Consider the following 14,855-nt stretch of genomic DNA (forward strand, 5'->3'; position numbering starts at 1 on the left):
AGAACTAGCATTGACTGAAGTCAAATATTCATTGTTATTCATAATAAAGTAATTTAGAGAGCACTCCGTGATATGAGAAGCTTTGTAAGAGCTTGAATATAGTGCAACTTCCTCTTTTCGGGGGAAAGAAAACTTGGACTTGTATGTATGCATATATCACAGGTTACATATTCCATAAAGTTTTTGCAACTTCAAGGAATATTCAGCTACCAAATCTAAATACCTAAGGTCTCAGGTTGTTACAGGAAAGAAAAATATGCTGCATTAGATGATCGCTTTTGTCACCAGTGCATACGTACTAATGTTTCCATGGTGACACTGTCCTATTGGGGCAGGGTCGTGGGCCGGAGGGGCACAGAAGCAACCTTGAAGCTCTCTGTGGTGACACCACCCCCCCAGCAATGGGGTCCTTGCTGTGTCGTGAGGCAACATGGCCTATTTCCAGAGAGCTCTAGTTGTTGACCGTCTTTCTTACACTTAACCTTGAGTCCCTAGTACGTTTTTTAGTGTGACGCAAGCCAGATCTCCTCCTTTCCCTAGCAGAAGTCTCTTCAAGTCTCTGAAACCGTTTTTGTGCCTTCCCTGATCCCAGTCCTGGATGAAGCAGGCTTAGTAGTTGGTCCGCGGTGTGTCTGCGTCACAGGCAGGGGACAGGGTGGTGTGAGGGGCGGGGCTTAGGATTTACACCAACTCCCCCAGCCCACTTCTGATGGACACAGAGCCTAGATGAAAAACAGTGTGGTTGTTATGAAAATAGTTTCAAAAAAGATCCCCTGCTTCCCTTTTCCAACTAGATTGCCGCCCTGGAAAAAGGGGTTCTCGGAAAGGCTCCGGGGAGTCTGGGAGTCCAGTTGAAGGAAGAGCCAGGCTGTGGGAACCAGGACAGATGCCTCTGCCTCTGGGGCTAAGGGGTCTCGTCGCTGTCCTTCTGCATGTCTCTGTTCTGCAATCCAGCTTTTCTGCAAAGCCCATGGTCTGCCTGCCCCAGAGCCCCAGCCGGCCTGTGGGCGGGGCTTCCCCTCAACACTGCCCCCAACTCTGGAGACCCACCACGCTCTGCTTCTAGTCACTCTGTCCCCGTAGAGGAACTTCTCAGGGCAGGTCTGATTCACTCCTCTAACACGCCAGTCCGGTTTCCCTGAGGTCCCAGTAGTTGAAACCCTCAGGGTCCTGGATCTACCACGGAAGGCTGTGTTAACCAGTTACTTAGCCTCTCAAAGTTCTCAGTTTCCTCATCTGTGAAATGGGGATGAGAATGGTACCTACTTTAGGATTGTGGGGCAGATGCAGTGAATTAACAAGGATGAAGTACTTAGGACAGTGTTTAGTGCACACGAACGTACACACACAAACAGAGTCCACTCTTGGTCCTGTCGCTCGGTCCGGTCAAAGGTGCTTCTTGTGGGAGGAAGACAGCGGGGATTGGCAGTTCTGGGACCGCGGGGAAACATGGGGATTAAGACGGATTGATCCGCCTTCCCTTTTCGTTTTTGAACTTCTTCTGAATCATGTACAATCCTTGTATTAGTCTTGAACTCTCTATTCACCCTGAGGGAGATGTAAATTCCTTTAGAACAGGAGCCTACATCCTCAGCAAATAAGACACAGCAGATCCCCATAGGTGCTTAAGCTCCTCACTGAATTGAACTCATAGCTCCCACACTTCCAGTGGTAAGCCAGGAATACATTAGTAGTAGTTGTAATTTGTGTCAGTCCTTCCAACAGTACACGTTTCTCTTTGGTTTTGTTTCTTTTGAATTTATAGTCTGCAGAATTGATCAATTCCAAACTGCCTAAGTGGCAAGAAACATGTGGTGATGCCACCAAAGTACCAGAGAAAATCATGAATATGATCGAAGAAATTAAGACCCCAATCTCCACCCCAATGTCTGGAACGCCTCTGCCTTCACCCATGATCGAGAGAAGAAGCATGGTAAGAGATGGTTGTCTCCTCAAGATTTTGGTTGTGTGTTTGCTAAATAAGATTTCAGCCATATTTGCACGACAGACCAAGGCCTTCTTTGTTAGTGGAAATCACAGGTTCTCCTGTACTACTTCTAGGGCCTGCCTTTCCTTTTATCCCCTTACCTTCAGATTTGAAACTAGATGTGAAAATGTTTCACACTGTGTTAGCACTGTAATCTTTGTTTTGGAGATTTTTTTACTGATTCTGTTTTTAATTGTAATGATTCCAACTTTATAAGTTTATTCCCATTGAAGGAAGCGTAAAGTGTCTTAGAACACAGATTAGCAAAACTCTGGTGCCATTCATCACTACATAAGGCACCTGAGGAAAAAAATAATCACCCCAGTATTCCAGGTAATGAATTCAAGCATCGTAGTTCACTGTTCTTTGAATATGGGCTCTATTATTTTTTCACAAACACGTGAGGAGATTCAAATCCAGCAGGTAGTTTGAACACATGTGTCAGTCCACCCTCCCTGTCCATATAAAGCCCTCTGAAATGACAGCAAAGATATTAATGACCAGCCATCAACCTGCCTAATAGATCCATAACCGCATGGGAAAATAAAGAGCAGGTGCTGTCAATGGACCAGAAACACTGAAGGAGTCTCCAGAGCGAGAAAGGCAAGGTCAGCGTGTGGAGAATGAAAATAGAAGGACATGTCAGCCCCAGGGAAGATGTGCAGGGCAAGGTTCCTGCAGAGTATGGAGCCGTCAGTTCAGAGCCAGTGGATCCAAGAAGCGGGGAAGAAGCTGGGGTGTCCTGAGTGTTATCGGCTGGGGAGCTGGTTCAGACTGTCCAGGCTGCTTGGTCCCTCCGCTTGTCCCACCTGTGCTAAATCACAGGCAGCCCGGGCTTTCGTCTGTGAACTGAAACAGCATGTGTGGACCGAAGGGTGGGGCCCACTCCTGGGGGTGTGTCTTGCCTCTTCCCCACGTCGCATGCGATCAGGAGCACAGGGAAAACACAGACTGTCGTGTACAGTAAAAAGAATGGGGACTGCCACCCAGTACAAAGATGGACAGACAACCAGCGGTCACTGAACAGGTGGGGGAAACCAGTGTCATAAAAAGACGCACCAAAGTAAAAACTGGAATGGCGAGTAAAGGGGGCAACAGAGCCAACAGGGCAGAGGAGAAAAGAGATGAAAGACTATTACAACCACAGAGAAGAGTCAGCTGTCTTGGAAATTTAAAAGGATTATTATTTCTAGTTAAAATGGTATGTCTGAGATCCGCTTCAAAATAATCCAGTTGTGGAGGAAGATGGATGGGGCATACAGGAAACGAGAATGTCCGTGGATTGGTAATTGTCGAAGCTAGGTGTTGGGTACATGGAGATTTATTGTGCTGTTTTCTCTACTTTTGTACCTGTTCCAAATTTTTCTAAAATTAAAGTTTTTCATTTCCCCCTCGTCCCCTCCAAAAACACCCCAAAACAAGAGCTGGGCTCCTTAGCAGAATGAATCAGCTTGGGAAATTAAGCCAAAGAACTCTTCCAAAATACAGTGCAAAAACAGGATTTAAAAAAAAAAAAAAATCAAAGAGGTTATCAATGTTAGCTGGGTTGAAACGTGGGAGGTACGTCCAGCTGCCGCCTGGGGCCTCACCGCCCGCATGTCTAGTGGGGATCTTCCCGCTCAGCGTGTCCAAAACCACATACCTGAGGCTCTCTCACTCTAACCCTGCTTCTCCTCAGTCTTTCCCATCCAGTAAATGGCGACTCCATCCTTCCAGCAGCGCGGACACCGGACATCGACCCTCTCCCTCTCTTAGGCCACGGCTAGCCCGTGGGTACACACTGTTGTTTCCCACCACTTCTACCCCCACCCTGCTCTAACCGAAGTCCAGCAGAGATGACCACGGTAGCCTGGCCTTTAACACAGCAGGCAGGGTGATCCTGGCTGAATGGAAAAGACCAGAACCTCAACAGATGGCAGAATGCTAGCAATAAAGAGAGGATTCTGAAAACTTTCAGGGAGGGCAAAAATAGATTACTCACAAAGAAAAGAGAATCCCACTGATACTGGAAAACAAGATGTTAGAAAGTAATGGAGTAATGCACTCAAAATTCTGTGGAAAAATAATTTTAAATGTAGATGACTTTAGCCAAGCAGCACTTAAAAGGGAGCCTCAAAATCCATATAGACAGGAAGGAGATGAGTGCTTCTCAAGGGGTGGGGAAATGGGGAGTAACTGCTTAAAAAAAAAAAGGCAAACATGGAAAAAAGGACATGGTGTTCTTGAAATAATTCAAAAAGGGGCATTGCCCTACAAAAAATTGGGGGGAAAAATGGAATTTAAAGCATGTGATGCAAAACAGTTCGGGGATCTGTCTAATGCCATTGCTGTGTCACACTAATGTTAAACTAATAACGAATTTTTCACAGGTTGGGCGAGATTATGACACCCTTTCTAAATATTCACCAAAGATCCCCTCGGCTCCTTCAGCCAGAGCGTTAACCAGCCCTTTGATTGATATGTTTAATAACCCAGCCACAGTCGCACAGAATTCAGAAAGAAAAAATAATTCAACAGGTAAGATACTTAGTTGGATTTCTTTTAAAGCACCTTTAAAAGTTTTTAAATATTTAGGATAAGTGTGCCTTGAGATAGAGGTAAATACACATGTATGGTAGCGCCCCCTCCACACTGGCTTGGAGGAACTCACACCTTGTGATGGGGTCTAGGTTTATTCTGAAACCATAAGGCACGTTGCTTTGACACATGCCAATTCTATATACAGATTGATGTTTACATACAGTGAACATTCCTATTGAAAGGTGTTATATTTTAAAAGAAATGGGATATAACTTACAGAGCCTCACGCTGTGTTACGTATTGGTGGCAATTGGACTAAAATTTCTCTTTTTTTCAATGAAACAAACTGTAGAAGTTCACATGACAAAATTAATGGTTATCAGTCTTACCAGTAAGCCTCGTTTAAATTATAATCAGTGTTTTCATCGTCTGTAACAGAGCACTTCATAGTTTCTGGGGGCTTAGGTTCTAACTGCTTACATTTCTTAACCCGGTTGACTCTATTTCAGTAGACTGGGACCAGTTATTGTTTGCAGGCATTTCAGGTGGCTTTGGTTAGGCTCCATTCTGCCTACACCGAGTCTTTGGCACCCAGGACCTCGAGACTGTCGTGGCGCCAGACCCGTCTCTTTTGGGGGGGACTCACGGGCCCCTTGGGTGTGAAGTCGTGGCAGTCACACAGTGTGTTGCTCGCGAGAGCCCACGGGCTGTCTAGCGCGTGCAGCTCTTGGGGAAGAGATGGAATTTTCAGAATGTCAGCTGGAAAGATGATACTCTGTAGCCATTTGCCTTTGAAGAACTATAAGTTATATATAATATAAAGTTAAAATATACAGTGCTGTGTGCCGCCCAATCATTCAAATGATTCTTTGGTTCTTATTGGTAAAAGCTAAATGAAAATCATTGAATTCAATACAGCCGAGGTAATTAGACTATGCGGCATGTTGAAGAGATAGCAAAGTTTACATTGTACTTATTAAGAATTTGCGAGAATGATGCAGAAAGAGATTTTGCATTATTTTATAGTAAATAGTGGGCTAGCAAAATTTGAGTGGAAAAAAAATATGGAAAAAAAACTTTCCATTCCAATTTTGGGGTGGCGGCGGGTAGTGCCGGTAGATATCAGCCTGCGTTGAGCTGAGACATGACGGAGTGCAGCGTTAGGCTGTGGAGCCAGGCCGCCCGCATCTGGTTCCATCTGGTTCCAGCTTCTGCCACAGGCACCTAGGGGGAGGGGTCAATACACGTGACTCACCCTCACTACATCCCTGCCACGCGCGCAGGTGAGCAGCCGTGGCAGCAAGAACATCTACATTTCCAGTTTCTCTTTTTTGTGGCACAGGCCTTGTGATTTGTTCTGGGGGAGTGCGGCAAGGAAAGCAGTGGGCCACTTGGTGGTGGAGAACTTTGCCTCTTTAAGAGCCGTCCTGATTGAATCAGTGCAGATGAAGCTTGGCTACACTACTTTATCCTCTCGGTCTGGAAAAGAGCCTTTAGCCACAGGGATCCTCCTCTGAGAGGCCTCGGGCCATGGCTCTGCTGCTGTCCCTTGCTGTCCCTGTCCATCCAGACATGGGTGGAGGTGTGGAAATATAATCCGATTGGTGTCTCAGTGGAATGAGTGTGCTGGAGAGATGGGGGCGGGTGGTTTCCTGGGCTTGGCTCCTTTGAACTTGCCTGATCATCCTTCCTTGAAAAGCCATCACTGCTCGGTTCATTTTTGACAGGTTCTTCAGATGACCCCAGTTTACAGCGATCGGTTTCTGTTGCCACTGGACTGAACAGGGTAAAAAAGCAGAAAGTGAAAACCATCTTTCCGCACACGGCCGGCGCGAACCAGACCTTACTTAGCTTCGCGCAGGGAGATGTCATCACGCTGCTCATCTCCGAGGAGAAGGACGGCTGGCTGTATGGAGAGCATGAGGACACCAAAGTGTAGGTCTCGGGAGGGGGTCCAGTGGTCCCACGCCGAGAGGGCTGCTGTCTCTCCTCGTAGCAGGTCTTCCTTGTGGGCAGATGAGCATTTTCACCACAGTTAGGTTCATAGTTTAGTGACAGTTACAGTTAACTGCAGTTGTTCTATTCCCAGTCATTCCCCACTGTTCTCTGTGTGTGTGTGCGTATATAGATGAATTTGATGCGTAAATATATAGGAGTCGCTTCTGAAAGTAGTTTTAAATGTTTTTTTCACGTGACTTCAGATTTCTCAAGATATACTTTGTTAAGATTTAGCATGTGAATGGTTTAAATGCCAGTGTCATCATTTCAACTGGACGTGCATAAGCTTTACAGGAAGTAGGTTAAATCAAGTTTCTGTGTAGATTATTCAGGTATTAAGTAAAACCAATATGGAAACCAAAGACAAAAAGGGAATCCAAATAAGAGTAATTCTGTATATGAGAGACTGCGATGAGAGTGGCCCGGCTGGCCCCTGCGCCGTGACCGAGCCGTTCCGGCCCCTGCGCCGTGACCGAGCTGTTCCGGCCCCTGCGCTGTGACCGAGCGTTCCTGGGTGTGTTTATGCTTTGTTTGTCTGCTGGGAGCATCCCAGCAAGGTCTTTTTCTCCCCACTCTTCACCTGCAGGAGGGGTTGGTTCCCGTCATCATATACAAAGTTGCTGGAGGAAAACGAGAAGGAGACCGTGAGCGTGCCCGGACCAAGGTAGGACCTGCCTGTGGCTCAGATGGCCCAGGGGCAGAAAACGCACCTCGACCTCGTGTTCTCAGGCGTGTCGGAATTAATCTGGATGTGTAGCAGAGCCCACGGGGAAGCCGCAGATGGTGTGGAGTGGGGGGGGTTGCGGGGGATTGCTGCTCCGTGATTACTTCCTTCCTGACTTCTGTTGCCCACGCGCTTCACTGACCATCTGCTGGAAAGAGACGCGCCCCAGAACCCCCCTTTAGCCTCAGAAGCACTCTCCCCACCTCCTACCGCAGCTGAATCCAAGGCCCTTGTGCTCTGTCTTGGTCTTACTCGGCAGCCTTTAACACTGATGAACACTTTATCTGGAATGTTCTCTTGACCTTGCACTCTTTATTTTCCCTCCACCTCACCACCCATCCATCTTCAGTACCCTTTCAGATCTCTCCTCTGCCTTGTGCTTAGACATAGGTGTCCTCGGGATCTGCCCTCAGTCCCTTTTTCCTTTTCGGTGCTTCCTGGGCCACCGTGTCTGCCCCCTAAGCTTGAATTACATCAACGGGCTTCACTCAGCACCTCTGTGCCAACACCGCCCCCTCACGTCTGTATCCCATCCAGATAATGATCATTATCACCATCACTTAGGAACTGTCCAAAGTGCCTTACACTGACCAGGTCATTGAATCGTCATACAGCCTTGTGAGATAGGTCCCTGCTTGAAAATTGAGAAGATGGGGGCACGGAAAGGTGTAATAACTTGCTCAGGCAGCTGGAAGTGGTGGACCCAAGACTAGACTAACCCAGGCAGGTCTCTCCCAGCCAAGAAAGACGTGAATGTTTGTATGTGGTGTGGGTCCTCAGAAACATGTCCAAACTGAACGTGGCATCGTCTTGGCCACAGTGTTTCCCATGTCAGAGCAACCGTCCTGACCCATCCCGCTGTCCCCAGCGGACCGCGGATGCCGCACCTGATGCCCCCCCCAAGTCCTTCCATTATACTTGCTCCGAGCCATCTGTGTGTTTCTGTCCCTTGCAGAATAGCTCAGCTGCCAGTGGCCAAGGACTGAAACTAAATATATATATATATATATATATATATATATGTTGGTTTTTTTTTTTTTTTGGCGGTACACGGGTCTCTCACTGCTGTGGCCTCTCCCGTTGCGGAGCACAGGCTCCGGACGCGCAGGCTCAGCGGCCATGGCTCACGGGCCCAGCCGCTCTGTGGCATGTGGGATCTTCCCGGACCGGGGCATGAACCCGTGTCCCCCGCATCGGCAGGCGGACTCCCAACCACTGCGCCACCAGGGAAGCCCTAAATATCTTTAGGATGTTAAAATGCTGAGACTCTTTAGTCCGCAGTGCTCGATGCTTTTGCTTAAGGCATTTGCTGTATTTTCTTATTGAACTCCTTGAATTAAGAGCCAGCCCCTAATTGAGCCAGTTTTCCTCTCCTTTTCTTTTGTCATGTCTTTTAAAGGATTTCTTTTGAGTGTACATTTATAAGTCAGCAGAAACACTGCAGTGTCATATACAGTGTGTGTGTGTGTTGGGGGGGTAATCTCCTCCTCCCTCACCGTATTAGATTATTAATCCACCGCAGTTCTGGCCATAGGAGATTGGGGATGTTTGGGGTGCGGGGGCCAGGTCTCATCTAACTTGTATCCTCTGGTTCTTGTTCGCTAGCTCAGTATCAGTACGGAGCGTGAGCACGATGAACTTATCTGAGAAAAGCAGCGTCGTCATCCCCCCACCGGATTACTTAGAATGTTCGTCCATGGGGGCGGCTGCAGAAAAGAAAGGAGCGGTTTTCCAAAACGCTTCTACCTTTAAAGCACCAGTGTCCAAACCAGAAACCACGTCTCCTGTGAGTAAGGCCCAGTGTACCGCGATCCTGAACAGCAGGCTCTGGTGACGCGGGGTGCTTTTCCCTCCACACAGGAAGGTGCTGACCCCCAGGCGGGGTGGAGACTCCCTCCCAGGGCCTGCAGATTCCCCTGCCACACAGCCTTTCAGCTTCCTTACCTTCAGTCCCCCTTTTGTTTTTAGTTTATCTGTAAATGACAGTTTACACACAGTAGGCCCATCATTTGCCAGACTGTATCAGGTTTTAAGCTCTCCTTGCTTTTGTTCATGGCTGCAGTCCTTTAGACCTGTAGTGACCTTTTTCTGCATTTTCTTCAGTTTTCATATTGTTTTCTGAAGGAAGACTTAAGGTTGAACATAGTGATCTGATCATTACACCTTCAGAAAGGGTGCTGTGTAAACCCTGTGTGTACGTTATCTGTAATCCTAAACAAGCGGGTAAGAGGCACAGAGGCTGTGAGTCACTTCGTCTGTTCCTCTGACAACTCTGTCTTCTGGGCCAGGCCCCGGTGTGGGCTCTGGAGACGCAAAGATAAACAAGACCAGCCCCTGGCTCTGCTGGAACTTAGGTTCTAGTGATAAGAAGCAGACGATGAGAAGTTAACACAAATATCAATGCTAGAAGCTACATGGAGGAATGTAGCAAGGTGAGGTGATGAGGGATCGGGTGACCTCTTGGATGGAGGTCAGGGTTTGGGTGTTCTGGGAAGCTGACTCTGAGAGCGAGTGCGGGTGCTGATGAGAGCCGCCCGGGCCCCGTATGGAAGGGAGAGGCTGGCCCGGAGCCTCCACTGCCCCCGCCGAGACCTCTGGGCTGGGACGGCCCTTGGAGCTGCCTGGATCGGGGGCAGCATCTGGGGGCCGGGGTCTTAGCCAGAGCGATTCCTGAGGAGCGCTGCCAGCCGAGGGCCATCTCCCCACAGCCAGAATCAGTCCCAGTCCTGAAGGGGATCTGGGCAGCACATGACAGAGCCTGCAACGGAGCACTTCTCTGGGGGGTGACATCTGAGACCCAGGGGTCAAGGGGAGGAGCTTCCCAGATAGAAGGAGCAGAAAGTTTAAAAGTCCTGAGGGTGGTGGACTCGGCACCCTCGGAGCAGAGGAGGGAGGTGAGGATTCCAGGGTGGCGGAGCCTCCAGAGGGGTTCTCATCTTTTTTTAAATTTTATTTTCAGTGTAGATTATACAGTAGAGAAAGGGGGAAAGGATGGAGGAAAGGGGCTGACTGAGAAGGAAGAAGAGCACACGGGGAGGAGCCGGCTGGCCGGGGCAGGGATGCGGGTCCACTGTGCCGACGGGAAGGCCGAGGGCCGGGGCCAGGGTGCAGCTGGGAGGACAGACTCGAGGGCTGTGTTGGGGGATGTCTGTCAGTGCCGAAGGACGGATCACCAGCGGACGGGGCGGGCAGGGAGGTGCTGAACAAGTTCAAAAGAAGAGAACTGGTGCCAGAGGTGTTTTGCAGAGTGAGAAAGTGAGCGTGCTCCGGAGAGAAGTGGGATACGAGCTGTCGGTGCAGTAAGCCTGGGCCAATGTTTCTGCTCGTTTTCCGTTACCCTTCGTTATCGTGTGCTCCTTCCTGTGGTGCATGCAGAAGCCATGCCTCCCATGGGGTGTGTTGTCACCCCTAGTGGGGGCCTCTGTTCAGCTCTGAGCGGGGCGGGGGCGGGGTCGCTTACAGGAGATGGGAGTGCTCCCAACGATGGGCCCATCGTTGCTACAGTGCGAGCGCAGGTGTCGGGGACCGTGCCGGCCCCCTCATAGGCCGAAGCACATGTTTTGGTCCAGGAAATGCACTGTTCTGAAATCTCATTCAAAAATGCCTTTGGCTTCTCCTCTTAAATAAGCATACTGTGTGATTGTTTGCAAATCACCCCAACTAACTCCAAAAATTATTTTCAGAAGAAAATGGAGCTTTTCCATTTTGTTAGCAGTAGATGTCAAAACTGGACAAACTGCTTGGGAAGGGCACATGTGAAATGCTATTTTATTAAAGGCCCCAGTATATTTTAAAACAGTATTCAAACTCTTTGGAAATGATCTTAAGGCATTTCTGAAAGCATTAACAATTCCTTTTGCTGGGGAAAAAGAAACTTTGCAATTTGCACGTCACAAAGCTCAGAATCCAGGCACGTGAGGGCCGTTGTTCAGGTGGGACCTGTCCCTCTAGTGCCTTCTCCTGGCTTTGATTTGCAACTTTTTCTTATGGAAAAATTCGAACATAAAAATGGACAGAATAATCTAATGACCTGGTCCCCCAGGTTAGCTTCAACAGTTCATTTATAAATCTTGTTTCATCTCTCCCCCACCCACTCCGAGATCAATTTGAAGCTAACAACCGACAACATATTATTTCATCTGTAAATATATTAAAGATCCTCTTTTTTCCTCTCACATGACCACAATGCCAATTATCATATCTTTTAAAATTGACAATAATTCCTGAATATCATCACCTGGTCACTTCAAATTTCTGATTGTCTCATTAAAAATTTCTTGACAGTACAGTTGTTCGAATCTGGACCCAGACTAGCTCCCTACATTGTAATTGGTGGTTCCGTCTCGTGATGAGTCTTTCCATATCTAGAGGTCTCCCCTGTCTCTTTTTCCTTGTAATCTCTCTGTAGAAAACCCAGGTTACTGGTCCTGGAGGGTGTCCCCAGTCTGGATTTTTGCTGGTTGCATGCACATGGTGTCCTTTACTGAGTTCCCCTTTGTTCTGTATTTCCCGCCTCGATCAGAGTCTGTTGTTGTTTTGTTAGTTTGCCTGTTTTGTTTCGTAGAGCATTTCATCAGTGGTGGTGGTGGGTATAGGCGTCTGCTTGTTTCCTTCCGTGATGTCAGCAGCCATTGATAATGACCGCCCGGCTCCATGGATGTAGGTTGTACAGGCAGGCCTCAGAGATGTTGCAGGTTTGGTTCCAGACCATCTCGATAACGCAAGTCACAGGAACTTTTCCGTCTCCCGGTGCACATAAAAGTTATGTTTACACTATACTGTAGTCTGTTGAGTGTGTAATAGCATTATGTCTCAAAAAGCCTCAATTTAAAAATACTTTATTGATAAAAAAATGCTAACCATCATCAGAGCCTTCAGTGAGTCGTAGTAGTGACACCAAAGACCACTGATCACAGATAACTGTGACTATAATAATAATGAAAAGCTTGAAATATTGCAAGAATTACCAAAATGTGATGCAGACATGAAGTGAGCAAATGCCGTTGGAAAAATGATGCCTATAGCCTTGCCACGACCTTCAATTTGTAAGGAAAAAAAAGAGCAGCATCTGTGAAGCACAGTCAAGTGAAATGCAATAAAATGAGGTCTGCCTGTACAGTGCCTTTTAGGGTAGAAGAATCTTGCCCCCAAATCATAGCTAGCACTGGAATTACAAATGAAAACACATTCTAGCCAACAGCACCGATTTTAGAAAATAACATGTTTTAATTTTCAGTATTTTTACCACGTGGATAAAGCTCAATGAAGAAAGCATTGGTGTACTTCTTACCACACTGGATGGATAGATTGAAAAATCCTGGTTTTAGATATCAATATAGTCAGTAATGATATTCATTATTAAGCATTTGGCAGTTTAAATGAGCTCTAACTTTATTTTTAAACCTCTCTGTTGGCTGGATCATAATAGACTGTCAGTATCGGGAGGCTGTCTTGAAAAGCATGGAGACCAGCTAGGCAGCAGCACCGCACACAGTGCCCACCTTTTTATCCCTTCCCACTTGCTGGGCAGCAGAGCTTCAAGCACACTGCTTTCTCCCCAGGCCCAGGGTGGCCTGGCTGCCCTGGGGCCGCCTCCTCTGTGGCAGGCCCTCGTGGAAGCTGCTGCCCTGCCCCCCGGATCAGGTGCAGGGGTCCTCAGCTCACACCCTGGGGATCCTGGTCTGCGAGGTCCCAGGGCTGCCTCCAGGCAGAGCTCCACACCTGAAGCCCCTCCCCACCGAACCGGTAACTTAAGGTCTCCCGACAAAGCCCAAAACCCAATGGCTTCACTGGTGAATTCTATCAAACGTCTAAAGAACTAATACCAATCCTACTCAGACTTTCCTTAAAAGTGGAGAGGAGAGAATTCCTAACTCATTCTGTGAGGCCAGCATTGCCCTGACACTCCGGTCAGGCCCCCTATTTCTTTTTTTTTAACATCTTTATTGGAGTATAATTGCTTTACAATGTTGTGTTAGTTGCTGCTGTATACAAAATGAATCAGCTATACGTACACATATATCCCCATATCCCCTCCCTCTTGCATCTCCCTCCCGCCCTCCCTATCCCACCCTTCTAGGTGGTCACAAAGCACCGAGCTGATCTCCCTGTGCTATGCGGCTGCTTCCCACTAGCTATCTGTTTTACATTTGGTAGTGTATATATGTCCATGCCACTCTCTCACTTCATCCCAGCTTACCCTTCCCCCTCCCCGTGTCCTCAAGTGCATTCTCTGTGTCTGAGTCTTTATTCCTGTCCTGCCACTAGGTTCTTCAGAACCTTTTTTTTTTTTAGATTCCATATATATGTGTTAGCATACGGTATTTGTCTTTCTCTTTCTGACTTACTTCACTCTGTATGACAGACTCTAGGTCCATCCACCTCACTACAAATAACTCAATTTCGTTTCTTTTTATGGCTCAGTAATATTCCATTGTATATATGTACCACATCTTCTTTATCCATTCATCTGTTGATGGACAGTTAGGTTGCTTCCATGTCCTGGCTATTGTAAACAGTGCTGCAGTGAACATTGTGGTACATGACTCTTTTTGAATTATGGTTTTCTCAGGGTATAGGCCCAGTAATGGGATTGGTGGGTTGTGTGGTAGTTCTATTTGTTGTTTTTTAAGGAACCTCCATACTGTTCTCCATAGTGGCTGTATCAATTTACATTCCCACCAACAGTGCAAGAGGGTTCCCTTTTCTCCACATCCTCTCCAGCATTTATTGTTTGTAGATTTTTTTTTTTTTTTTTTGGTACGCAGGCCTGTCACTGTTGTGGCCTCTCCCGTTGCGGAGCACAGCGTACACGCAGGCTCAGCGGCCGTGGCCCATGGGCCCAGCCGCTCTGTGGCATGTGGAATCTTCCCGGACCGGGGCACGAACCCGTGTCCCCTGCATCAGCAGGCGGACTCTCAACCACTGCGCCACCAGGGGAGCCCTAGAGCTTTTAAATATTCTTATATGAAATAAAAAAATAAAGGCCACTAAAATGAAAGACTGAAAAAGGCCTTCCAGCCTGCAAGACAGAAATAGGGGGCCTATCGTCAAAAAATCTACAAACAGGGCTTCCCTGGTGGCACAGTGGTTGAGAGTCCGCCTGCCGATGCAGGGGACACGGGTTCGTGCCCCGGTCCGGGAAGATCCCATATGCCGCGGAGCGGCTGGGTCCGTGAGCCATGGCCGCTGAGCCTGCGCGTCCGGAGCCTGTGCTCCGCAACGGGAGAGGCCACAACAGTGAGAGGCCCGCGTACCACAAAAAAAAAAAAAAAAAAAAAGCTCTAAATATGTAATGAAAACGCCCTCCTTCTGTGATTCCAATGGCGATTAGTTGGCGTTGATTTTGCAAATGTCAGAATAATGAATGTTGACGAACACTTTTCTTAATAATAAGTGAAACCTTGCAGTAAAAGGGAACAGGTATAGAGTCGATAGTTACAGTGAGGTCACGTTTATAACGTTGGCAACAAACATTTCTATGGTATCAGACTACTGTGACCAACGAAACTTTTTTAAACCCAATCACATGGCACGTGAAGGTACACTTTGTAGAGGGGATCTGCAGGTCGCACTGGAACTCGTCCATGGAACATTTATTGACGAGCTTATTACGGTCCAGGCCCT

At 47.7% G+C, this 14,855-nt stretch overlaps 1 protein-coding gene across 4 annotated transcripts in view; it reads left to right on the forward strand.

Moving 5' to 3' along the window:
• BAIAP2L1 (BAR/IMD domain containing adaptor protein 2 like 1) overlaps positions 1 to 14,855 on the forward strand; it is an 88,868-nt gene that overhangs the window by 62,954 nt on the left and 11,059 nt on the right. For 2 of the 4 annotated variants that reach the window (XM_079943873.1, XM_079943874.1), the window contains exons 8-12: positions 1,766 to 1,933; positions 4,357 to 4,504; positions 6,235 to 6,442; positions 7,092 to 7,169; positions 8,835 to 9,015. In XM_079943873.1, coding sequence (XP_079799999.1) covers positions 1,766 to 1,933; positions 4,357 to 4,504; positions 6,235 to 6,442; positions 7,092 to 7,169; positions 8,835 to 9,015 — 783 coding nt within the window. The remainder of the gene's footprint in view (positions 1 to 1,765; positions 1,934 to 4,356; positions 4,505 to 6,234; positions 6,443 to 7,091; positions 7,170 to 8,834; positions 9,016 to 14,855) is intronic. The other 2 variants (XM_079943875.1, XM_079943876.1) reach the window with 1 other exon arrangement.

Source organism: Stenella coeruleoalba (assembly GCF_951394435.1).
Source record: "Stenella coeruleoalba genome assembly, chromosome: 15".
NCBI lineage: Eukaryota > Metazoa > Chordata > Mammalia > Artiodactyla > Delphinidae > Stenella > Stenella coeruleoalba.